Here is a 12,513-nt window from a genome sequence, read left to right on the forward strand (position 1 = left end):
GTTGTCAGGGTAGAACCAGCGGAACACAGACGCAGGACAAGGTGTGTGTACCTCCTTTTCTTGTCCTGCGTCTGTGTTCCGCTGGTTCTACCCTGACAACATTATGAACCAACTAGCCCAGCAATTTACGCTCCTGAACTATTAAGAGAACTTGTTGGGCTAGTTGGTAATTGATCATTGTACATTTAAGGCAACACGCACGCACGCACGCACGCACACGCACGCACGCACACGCGCACACACACACACACACACACACACACACACACACACACACACACACACACACACACACACACACACACACACACACACACACACACACACACACACACACACACACACACACACACACACACACACACACACACACACACACACACACACACACACACACACACACACACACACACACACGCACGCACGCGCGCGCGCGCCTTTTTTTTTTTAAATGAGAACTGGAGGCGCTCTGTCCCGTTCTCTTCTCGTGTGTGTGTGTGTGTGTGTGTGTGGTTTTGGCGCCTTAAAAGTATAATGGATAGAAGACTCTCACTTCCACTAAGTTTGAAGACATTCATGGCACAGCATCTTCAAACCTCCCGCAAAATAATCCCCCTCGTCTGCCAAATCTCCAGGATCTAGGGCCAAGAAACGAGATGGCGCCACCAAAGCACTCGCTGAAGAAGCGGCCTTTTTCGTTTCTTCGTCGTCCCAGACGATGCGAATATCCGACTTTTTCTTGTCGACTCATGCAGGTACCCCAAACAAATCTGGCATAAAACAATTCTGCCTACCAAATTCCATTTATGTGCGAAATTTTCTGCTCGAACAATTTACCGCTTTACTTGTGAGAAGCATTCTACGCGCTGCATATGCTCCCGCTGGAAGCATTTACAGGAACACTTATGCCACCGTACTACACTCTTACTGCCAGCGCCCTGTACGGTTTTCATCGCTCCGGTGCGCTACGGGAACCACATGCTCCTCAGTATTCAAGAGTTATAGTAGGGTGGCTCTTATAGAAACAAGAACAATAAAATTGTCATTCGACAAGCCTCATGGAGCCAATCCGAGCTGCTGGCTGTCTGTTCGGCGCCAAAGTACAGTGCTCTAGAATATATTCTAGAGCACTGTAGCCAAAGTCTTCGTACTTGCCATGCGTACATGGGCAACTTGGGGTACTTGTTACTTGCGTAAGCCCGGTTGAACGGCGCGTGAATCTCCATATCGGTCGTGGTCTGTCCCTGCAGTGTACTAACGTTTTCAGTCTGGCATCTTCGAAGAGAGCTGAAATGGCGGCAGCCAACCTGGAAAGTGGTGAGTATTTGGTTCGTCTTCCGAAAGGAGCGTGTCTCGGATCCGTCAAAAATGACGAGTCACTGGCGGCAGTTTCGAAGGCTGACGAACCGGCGCATATACGAATGCGTCGAACTTTTGGCGTTTGCCTAAAGTGACCATATTCCTCAGACTCCAAAGCGGGACATAAGCGGGCCGTGGGTGGGGGGCCCCTGAATGACACGGCTAGTAGTTTAGACATTCACTTTTTTTTTATTCTATCCATATCATGCAGCATTTCATTTCTTCCAGCTTTGGCCTAGCTGGCGCAAACATCTAATACTTCTGGCTTGAATGGATCTTCTGCAGCAGTCCATTTTTGCAGATGTGTCCGTGGTATTGTTCACATGTCATGTGCCCATTCACTTTGAGCATCTGCAGCGCTTTGAGTGTCGTCACTTGAAACTGCATCTTCTCTGCAGACCACTGCTTGTTCATCAACAAAAACGCCCTCCCCACTGGTGCATTTATTCCTGGCAAGCACTTGCAGTACTCAGTATATAATTGCCCTCATGTTGACGCAAGGCATATCTTTTGTCTCAAAGTGCTGGAGAACATCCACCCGCCGTTCCCCATGCGGCTTCTTCTGTCTCCCATTCCTCTAGTTTCTCAGTCGTGACATCATGTGAAACGTTACAGGCTTCGTCAAATAAAGCATTCTCATCAAGACCGATGTGACAGAACTCTCAAGTCATAAGCGCCTGCCTATGGCTTGTTTCTTCCATTATTTAGGCTGGTTTAATGGAGCTAGGCAGAGCAGGTGCAGCCAGTGTAGCCAGTGCAGCGAAGGCGGGACAAAACGCTGTCCCACAAGCATGCTGGCGGGACAGCGGGACCAGACCCGCAAAACCTGGACAGGTCCCGCCTAAATTGGCACGTCTGGTCACTTTACGTTTGCCAGTGATGAAACTTGTCACACTACATCTGCTGATCACCAATGTCAGCGAGTAGAACCAGATGTAACTAACGCTTGCGTTGAAGTCCATACGCACATTACTGAGTATGCCTTGTGACGGTTTCTCGGAGGTCTGCAATGATCATCGTGCTGTGGACAGCCAGGAACATGCAATTGATACTGAACTGCATCGCGATATCGCCTGTGCCCAGTATAAGTGAATGACCCCGAAGTTGCAGAGATGACCTTTCTGCATTCCTGTTCAGACTTTGGCAGTGCAATCGGGCACCTCGCATGCATCCGTGACTGCTCCTCTGGGGGTGTTGCGCAAGCATTCGTGCTTTTCGTCTTTGCCACGTTCGACAAGAGCGTTGTTAGAAATGCCTAGGAAGTCCCTCGGTAGTGTACACATTGCCGGTGGAAAGTAATGCCATTTCAGCATTGCTGAACGGGTTCGATAAGCAGTGAGCCACGCCAGGGAGGTGATTGAGAGAATGCGGCTAGCACCGTGTCTATAAACAAACCTAACCAATGATACACCGATACTCCAAAGCATGTCATGCTTAAATCAAGTGTTGATGAGGAGATAGTCTGGAATTTTTCCCCTAGTACTGACATATCATTTGACTCAACATGAATAAGTGTGAGTGCACATCCTGCATATGTGCATAGATGGTATTTGAAAAGTTACAGCACGGAAAATGGGGACTTCAAGGGTAGAAAACGCAGGACAAGCGCTGACTCTCAACTAAAGTTTAATGACAGCAAACAGGCAAATATAAGTGAACAAGCAACAACCAAACATTAAAACCACAAGGCACGCTCCCCGTTTTCCGCGCTGTAATTTTTCAAATATGTATCACCAACTCGCCCGGCTTGCTATTGTATTGCATAGATGATGACTGCGGGAGTGGAATATATACTATTATAAGTGATTGTGCGCAATGCGGGGCAGGTCTGACAGGTTTTAGGTCATTATTAACATATAAGTGACGCTACGGTGGAGCAATTGCTGGCCGAACAAGCAAGGCCAATCCCACCGGTAGCATACAACAAGTCCACTGACATCCTGAGCATGAACTTTTATGCTGATTAATAAAAATATTACTCGTGCAAGGATGGCCGTTTATGGGCTTGCTTATTTTTGCGGGCATCACTCAGCTTTTGCTAAGTACTGCATCTTTGCTGGAGTGAAGCAGGCATGTTTTTCTGCTCTTATTCATTGCAGAGTCATATCCAGAAGACACTTTTCTGCTTTAATGGGAATGTTGCATTCCTGCGTCTCTTTTACATAAAGAAACTGCTGCTGTGGCATGTGAGCCTGGGCAGCTAAGTTTCTTTTTTTGATCTGGAAAAGCTTTCAAGCTGAAACTGTGCTTTGCGTTTATGTGTAGGTTTTAGGCATTGAAATTTGATATTTTAAGGCAAAAGCCTTGGCTCATGGGTGTGCGCAAGGCCTGTCCGCAAGAAACGTGTGCACGAAATGTCCGCCCCACCTGTCAATCAAAGAAATATAAAAAATGTATGAAAGGCAAAATAAAAATAAGTGGGGGAAATAAAAATATAAAATATTACAAAATAGAAATAAAACGGCAATGAAAAAAAGAAAAATATAAAAATTGAAGAAAATAAAAAGAATAAAAACGAAGGGAGAAAGGACATGGAAAGGCTTTTTGCTTTCGCTTTTCCGCTCATAAGCAGACTAAGTGTAAATAATTTTTTTTTGTTATACATTTTCAGCAATTTGGTTTTGTTTCAGAGACGACAACTTGCAACTTTTGTTCTCCATAAGAATTGATTCTATGGCTCTTTTTGGCCATGTTGGTGTTTGTCCAACCCCAAAAGGCGTATTTGTTGCCAAGAAAAAATGGATTTGATCATTTGTGCCACTCAATTCAAACTCGTGTCATCTGCGCTGAAACAGAAAGATGTTCTCCAGTGATCACTGTGATCTGCACCAAAACAGACCCTATAATCCCAAATTTTAATCTTGAACACTGAAATTTTTATGCTGTTCAGGCAAACTAACAGCAAACATTTTGAATATTTAAGCAATTTAAAATTATACTTGCTTTTCATCTTAAAGCATAATTACAGTTGACATAGTTCTTGCCAAATGTTGTATTGAATAATAAATTACACTGTAGAACCTAATATTTTAGCTTGAAATGCATTTTATAAGAAAGCACATGACTCATATGACTGTGTCTATGTTATGAATCTTGCTGAAAAATAATAACCAACAGAAATGGCCCACTTTTTCCATCACAAGTAAAGAATAAGGCAGGTGTGCTTTTAGCAGAAGCAGTGATGATGCATTTTTGTCTGCAATATTGTGTGCATTGATTTCTGTGTGTGGATATTATTGATGGTTTTTGCATACAGTGTGCAGTCTATCTAGGTGGGCTTGTCAAAGCAGTTAGAGCACCGTGTAGAGTGTACAATCTCTGGTCATGCAGGCCCTTGGAAAAAATGCTTTCAAGGAACAGTCTCCACATATGCCAAAGCCATTGCAAACATCATTCCTGCAGAGACACTTGCCACAAATTTCGTCCACTGGAGCAGATGTTACAGTACAACTTGTTTCATTCATTTCTGTGTTCAAAAGGTGAGCTATGGAATGTTAGCCATAGATTTTTTGCGTCAGCCACTCCCATGGATTCTAACTTTTTATGGTACTACATAGTTGCTAACAGTTTTTTGAACTTAGAATTGGGAGCTGAAAGAATTGTACTGTGTGGTTACATAGATTTCTTGATGCTGGTAAATGAAGTTTAATCTGTTTTGTGTTGCATAGATCCTCAGGCATAGACATACATATGTCCAAAAATTACTGAGGAAGATAGCTACAATGTCTCGATTCATGAATTGATTCATGATTTCATGAAAGTGTGTATCTGTCAACTTGCAGCAAATGTCTATTTTTTTAATGCACCATAAAGTTTCAATGGCATTAATATTTGTTTATTATGCCCCTCTGTATAACTCAGCTATGATGTGCTGGTAAAGTGTTAAAACCACTGCAGCCATGTGAAGAGCCTCTTAACAACGTAAAAAAGATAGAAATAATGAGTTTGGTCTTTACAATGTCGAAGCAGCAACTAGTCTATAAATTGCTCTGTAGTTGATGGCTCTGGAATATTTTAGGCTTCCTAAGTGGTTTTAATTGCACTTGATATCACCTTGCACCGGTTATAGTGCCTGCCTCATGTGAAGGAGCGACTGCTTTCAAATGTTTGAAAACAACCACTGGTTACATATAAAAAAAAAGTCTGTTCAGGGCTGAAATTGCACATGGTGTGCTGCCTATTCGTAATGAAGAACTCAGAGGGTCAGTGAGGCTATTTTTATATTTGTTTGTTTTTTTCACTTGCAAGCCAACAGCACAGCAGCCTACAAGGACGGTGCACATTACAAGAAGAGCACTACAATGCACAAAGAAGACCACTACGATACACACAGGAAGTTAAATGACACAGTGGAAATAGTGTGCGAAAGAAGTAAAGATTGCAATGAAAACGTAATAATAGTGGCAGCCACCTCCAGTTATGTGCTGATAGATAGAAAAAGCATCAATGCACTACAAGAAAAATCATAATAACAAATAAGATAAATAAATGTCACAATCTGTATACTTGTAGTAGCACAGACATAGAAGTCTGTTGATGAGATTACAATGGCCAGTGTGTCTTCGTTAAAAGACGGCTTGTTTCCTCAGGCTTGTATTCGATGGCTGCCTGTCCGGATCCAACAATTCTTAGCACCTTTCGCTACATCGGAGGAATGACCGCCACCTTGGTCAGCTCATCCACAGCCACTGGGGACTGAGGGCCGAGGGTTAACTCACAAATCCACAAAGGCGGCGGTGGCAGCCGAGTACAGTATTAATGGCCAATTCCTGTTCTGTGGAGGGAGCATGCTTATATAGCTCTTCACTCAGTGAGCATTTCTTTCATGGTTGCATCTCACTTATTTCCTATTTTTTGGTAGCGCAGAGAAAAGCAGGATATTACTTTTCTTTACAAGCTGCTCCACGGTACCACTGATTGTCCTGAAATGCTATCAGATATTTTTATAAGAGTTCCCACGAGAAACTTAACTTGTCAGTGTTCAATGCAAGAATCTTATCCAGTGAGGCTAGCCTAATTGTTCTGTTTGAACAATATCGGGCAGTGAATGGGACTTCACAGTGCTTAACAATGTTATAAGGACTGATGCAATGCATACACTAAATAACAGGTACATAAGGAGGTGGTTGTCATTATAATCAAGATTAATAAAAAGCGAAAGTTGAAGATACTGCGAGCCTATGCACAAGCACCCAGTCAAACTGGCAAGGTGGTTAAAAGGAGCTGTAAAGATGCCATATCAGTGATGAATAAAATAGGGAAATAGAGGTTTATAAACAAATAGTATGTAAACCTAAGCTGTAACTTTCGAGCCTTATACTATGCCTTGTACTTAGCCTTATACTTGGAGCCGTGGAAAGAAAAATGATAGGTGTAACATTAATAAACCGTTAGCAGGCAGAGTGGGTGAGAGAACAAGTGCGTGCTAATGACATCCTAGTCGAAATCAAGAGGAAGAAATGGGCTTGGGCAGGGCATGTACTGCAAAGGCAAGGTAACCACTGCCCCTTAAAGGTAATGGAGTGTATTCCAAGAGAAGGCAAGCGTAGCAGGGGGCGGCAGAAAGTTAGTTGGGCGGATGAGATTAGGAAGTTTGCAGGCATAGGGTGGGCGCAGCTGGGAAAGGACAGGGTTAATTGGAGAGACATGGGAAAGGCCTTTGCCCTGGAGTGGGTGTGGTCAGACTGATGATGATGATCATGATACTAGAGAATCGTAGCGCAGGTTAACCTCTCTGCCTTAAATTAAGTAAGAATGTACTACACTGTACTGATGGGCAACTTCGAATTCAAAGTATGGAAGTTGGAAAGAAACATGCAAACAAGAAATAAACATAAAAGAGACTGAGTGGGGAGACAAATAATGAAATAGACTTCACAATGAATGCCCTTCGTGGCACCATGCAGGATGTAGAAGAACTAGAGGAGGTGAGGTGTAGTGACTGTACAGTTGTGACGTCTAGAATCAGCCTGGATTGAATAAAGGGTGGAGGAAAGTTGTCATGAATAGGGTAAATGTGATGACCTTCCCAGCATAATTCCGCAGTGCTCAGTGGAAGTAGGAGGTACGCTAGCTAGGTAGAATATTGGCAAGCTCTCCAAGGAAACAAGGTGCATCATACTATGAAGTGGTAACGCATGAAAGTCTCAGACCTCTCAGATAAGGTAGAATATGCAGAACCATCAAAATTTATAAGTGCAAGGTAGTTATGCAAAGTAAAAAATTGTACTAACATGAAGAGAACTCAGCAAGCACTAAAGCATCCAGAAAGCCTGAAAGGTGCAAAGACTAGAATAGGCGTGTGCAGAGATACATGTTTGTAGAAGGGACAAAGGCAATAGTGTCGTGAGAAATTTAAATATAGTAGGCAAGGCAGGAGAAAAATTCTGTGTAGCCTGCTGATGATGGTGCTGAATGTAATATATACATTGATATCTGTGTTTCACCTCGATGAGAAAGATAGCTGATGCTGCCTAGTTTTGAACCAAGGACTTTTGTTTTTCCAGCTAATCTCTTTAGCTGCTCCACTACTTTGATGGACCATGAATATGCTGAAAGGTTGCAGCTCTGAAGCTTCTATAGCTAACTTGGGCTTGTACTCAGTGTTAACATTTCTTTTACGGTAAATATGCTATGATCATAACAGTTAAGGTAATATTAGACACTTGTGGTTCTGCTCATGAATGCAACCTAAAGGAGCCACCATTCAGACTCTTGTCTGCACAACCCACATTGTCCTTTGAATTTGAAAGGACAAAGGCTAGCATTAAAGAGGTGAACCTTACGAATTACTTGCTCTTACTGTTATCATCATTCTATTTCCTATGCTTAAAACTATTTTCATTATATGTTTTGTACATATTTCATTTCCTAATACAGGTAGCAAACAGGCTTGGAATGTGGAGGAGTGCCATATCCTGCCTAGTTCAACATAGAATCTGTGGAGTCCCAAGACAAAGCCATACCTATCAGAATGATGCAGCTGCAAGTGCTTTTACAGCTTATGGCTGTGATATGCAGGGTGTGTGCTTAAGATGGTTAAGAACCATCTTTTATCATATTAGTATCATTTTATTTCGACAGATCCCGCCATTTAGAGTTACAGCAAAACCACGTTGATACATTCCCAGTTCGTACTATTTACCAGTTTGTACGCTCAAAGTCATGGACATTAAAAGTCTCCCATACAGTTTCACTGTTTTTTTTTTTTTTCTTCTGGTGAATATGTTAGCGGATAACATGCTTTTCCGGCTTCTGTGTTTCATATTTTGACAAATTGTGGTCGCATAATACATTTCTTTACCAACCTGCACACGTGCAAACATATAAGTGCACCAAACATGAGGGCATGCGACATGAAAAGCTGAAATGCAGCGGCAATCATCCACCCTGGTGGCTTCTCTGCGGTTCCTTGGTGCGAGGAGGCGAAGCACCACTGCCACCGCCGCCGCCGCCGCCAACAACAACAAAAATAAAAACGTTGCGCTAGCACTCAAGAGAGCCGTTTTTACAGGGACGCGACATAAATTATAAACTCCAGCGACACACATGCCTACGAGCGGGCCGGGTCTGGGAAATGCTGCTCAAAAATTGCAAACTCCTAACCAACTCTTATGAAGCCGCAAACGACAGCGTTAAAAGTCACTTAGCTCTCCTTCGCAACTCCACAAGCACAAATTGAAAGGATGTATCTGTAAAGCTGTTTGCCAATGACTGTGTTGTTTTCAAGGACATAATAAGTGATTATAACTATACTTGTCACTACAAAAAAACCATAGTAGCAATCACAGAACGGTGAGTGTGCTTGGGTGTGGATAATAACAAAGATAAAACCATATTTTTACAAATTACAAGGAAAAAAGTTCCCAGGCAACGTAGTTATATACTTTACAGCCTTTCTATTTTAGAAGTGGAGAGCTATAAATACTTATGAGTAACCCTCACTAACAAACTTACTTGGTCCTCACATCTGCTCTAATGTCTCCTCAATCCGCAATGAAAAAATTATGGTTTATTAAAAGAAAACTTAGAAATTCTCCCATCAGCACTAGAATCACGGAATACAAGTCTTGTATTAGGTCCCGACTTGAATGTGCAGGAGCAGTCTGAGATCCACATAATTAAAAAGACAGTGCTGAACTGGAGCGTGTACAGCGAAAACCAGTTCATTTTATTTATGATAAATATAGAAGGACAGATTCTTCAGGTGCATTAATTCTAAAGAATAATTTACAGTCCTTAGCAGTAAGAAGAAAAGTTACAGGTCTAGCATTACTTCAAAGTTTCATTTCAGGAGACCTGAAGCCAGATCTTCCCGATTTTGCGAAATTGGGGACAAAGCTTGGCAAAGTAAAATGGATACGGTCTGTAAAGAAAATTACATCCCTAGGGGTGTGTTTTTACCTATAACTCGCACCATTGCACTCCCAATGTGGCTGGAAAGTATCTGCCACACTCCTACAGTGCATTGTTAAGAGTTGTACTGATCTTCTCAATTGTGTGAAATTCGCTAGCACTACAATAACTACAATTTTTTTGAGAAGCACTCCTTCGCCGATTCTTTACCCCCCCCCCCAGCCAGGTCATGCAACCTGTCACATGGCATGGCGTGTGATTCTGAATCATACTCGGGGGTTTGCCGGGCTGGTGGGGTGCCAGTGCCAGCTGCGCAACAGTCAGCATGTGGAACGTTTCCACTGCTCTGTGGTTGGCGCGTCGAGTCATCTGACATGGGGCATGAACTAGCTGGGGAAGGCAAATAGAGAAACGGCGAAGGAGCGCTTTTTAAAAAGCAAGATGCTCCGAGACGGATGCATGTGACTCGACTCTTTGGCCATGTCTGACGTCATACCTCACTCACATTGGTTGAATATGCTCTGACGTCATAAGCTATGACCAATCCTGAATTAGTGTGGCAGCGCGTACGGCTTCTCCGAACGTCAGCTCTACAAGCTAAAAGCTAAAACGCTGTGGTTAGGGTGCTTGGCTACTTATCCAGAGTACCCGAGCTCAATTCTGACCGCGGCGGCCGCGTTTCGATGGAGGCGAAAAGGAAAGGTGCCCAGGCGGTCCAAATTATTCTGCAGCCCTCCACTACGGCACCTCTTTCTTGACTCAGTCCCTCTTTTATCTCATCGCTTAGGCCTTACGGCGCCGCGGTTCAGCTGTCCGCCGAGATGTAAGACAGATACTGCGCTATTTCCTATCCCAAAAACCAATTTTCAACTTTTTTCGAGTGATGTTGCGGTGGCTTCCCCGCAGTACTAAGGTGCAAAGGGGCGAAGCATCCGAAATTGACGCGAAAGAGATTTTTGTTACCTTCGTCGTTGCCGCCGACGGACCGGATGCGTTACGAAGTTCCTTCCGAGCTTAAGACAGCGAAAATGCGGACTGGATTCTGCGAGCGCTAGAAAAGGATATGTTCAGATCCTGTGCCAAGAAATTCTAACTGACATTTTTGTGAAGTGAATTTGTCAATAAATGTTTTTGTACATCTTTCAACAGCCAAATTAAAAAAAAAATTAGGTGCTTTGGATCATGTTTTCCCGAATAATATGTTTTTCTTGCAGTTTTTTTTACGTATCAATGAGTTTTTACTGTATTGCATAGGGAGTAGGATATCAATATTTTTCTCATGAATGATAAATTATTACTTCTTTCTTCCCATCTAGACGAGCAGTGATGTCTCGAGGAAGGCCATTTCAGTCAGCAGCTCTGCTGCGGAAAGAAGATGCTGCAAGAATATTTTGCAGGAACATATGGGAGCAACTGGGAAGGAATGGGATATACGGTGAAATCTGTTGGCTGGGAGAACAAGATATGGTGCATAATGAGGTGAGCTGTGGAAAAACATGAAATAAGCAAAAGATATGGTGATGGACAGCGAGATTCACAGGCCAGATTATTTTCTTTGTTAAGAGATGCTGCCATCACATAGAATATTATGAGTCTATGAACTTTGTAGCGTGGCGTTGAAGGGACTGTAATACATTGACTGGATACATACTTGATGACGGTTCTTCATTGCATGTGCATATTCGAGTCTGGAATATATGAGTGTCTGGTATATGCAAGTACTTTGCTGTGGAGCATTACGTAGGCGGACGTTTTTAGTATCCTATTATTTCATGTGAGGAGGATATGATGCGTGTGTGTGCCATATGACCAAGTAGTGCACCAGCTGGCAGTGCGAGGAGATGTTATCAATCGAGGAAGCACTAAAAAGCAACTTGAGGAGGCAATGACCTAAAACTGCTTTAAGAGGTAGGCTTAATTAAGGTTCATCACCCAGTAATCGTCATTCTGCTCATGGTAAATGTCATCTTTAGGGATGGTTATATACATCAACCGGTGTACTCTTATAGGTATTCACACACGTGCGCATGCAACGCACTGACCAGTCCCTATATATAGCCTTCATAGATAATGAGAAAGCATTCGACTGAGTCGAAACCTGAGCCAGCAGTCATGCAGGCATTATGGAATCAGGGTGTAGATGAGCCTTACGTAAAACAACCGGAAGATATCTGTAAGGGCTGCACAGCCACCGTAGTCCTCCATAAAACCAGCAATAAAATTTTAATAAGGAAGGGTGTCAGACAAGGAGACACGACCTCACCAATGCTGTTCATCACCTATTTACAGGAGGTGTTGAGAGGCCTGGTTTGGGAACAGATGAGGACAAGAGTTAATCGAGAATACCTTAGTAATCTGCGATTTGCTGATAACATAACCTTGCTAAGTCACTCAGGGGATGAACTGCAAAGCATGATCAGTTGCTTAGAGCAGAACGATTGATCTAAAAATTAACATGCAGGAAACCAAAGTAATGTTGTACAGTTTCGGAAGTGAACAGCAGTTTACGATTGTTAGCGAGGTGCTGGAAGTGGTAAGGGAATACGTGTAATTAGGGCACTTAGTGACCACAGATCCAGATCACATGAGTGAACTTACTAGAATAAGAATGGGTGGAATTCATTTGGCTGGCTGTCTCAGACCATGAATGGAAGTTTTCCAATATCCCTCCCCCGCAGGGGGGCGCCTGCAGCTTGCAGGCGTCGCGACGGTGAGTGGCGACACCGCGGGTTCCCGAGCATCCGCAGGGACATCCCCGCAAGGGGATGATGGTGAACTGTGCATCACCACGGACCCGAG

General features: G+C 43.2%; 1 protein-coding gene across 5 annotated transcripts in view; it reads left to right on the forward strand.

The window, feature by feature from the left end:
* The first annotated feature begins 1,096 nt into the window (after positions 1-1,096).
* Positions 1,097-12,513, forward strand: part of LOC144113446 (uncharacterized) — a 303,663-nt gene continuing 292,246 nt past the window's right edge. For 4 of the 5 annotated variants that reach the window (XR_013310798.1, XM_077646530.1, XM_077646531.1 and 1 more), the window contains exons 1-4: positions 1,097-1,317; positions 4,690-4,838; positions 8,239-8,380; positions 11,031-11,193. Coding sequence is in view for 2 of the 5 variants with exons in the window: in XM_077646529.1 (XP_077502655.1) it covers positions 11,041-11,193 (153 nt within the window). In the remaining 3 variants the exon portion in view is untranslated. The remainder of the gene's footprint in view (positions 1,318-4,689; positions 4,839-8,238; positions 8,381-11,030; positions 11,194-12,513) is intronic. The other variant, XM_077646528.1, reaches the window with a different exon arrangement.

This window comes from Amblyomma americanum, chromosome 1 (genome assembly GCF_052857255.1).
Source record: "Amblyomma americanum isolate KBUSLIRL-KWMA chromosome 1, ASM5285725v1, whole genome shotgun sequence".
Taxonomy (NCBI): Eukaryota; Metazoa; Arthropoda; class Arachnida; order Ixodida; family Ixodidae; genus Amblyomma; species Amblyomma americanum.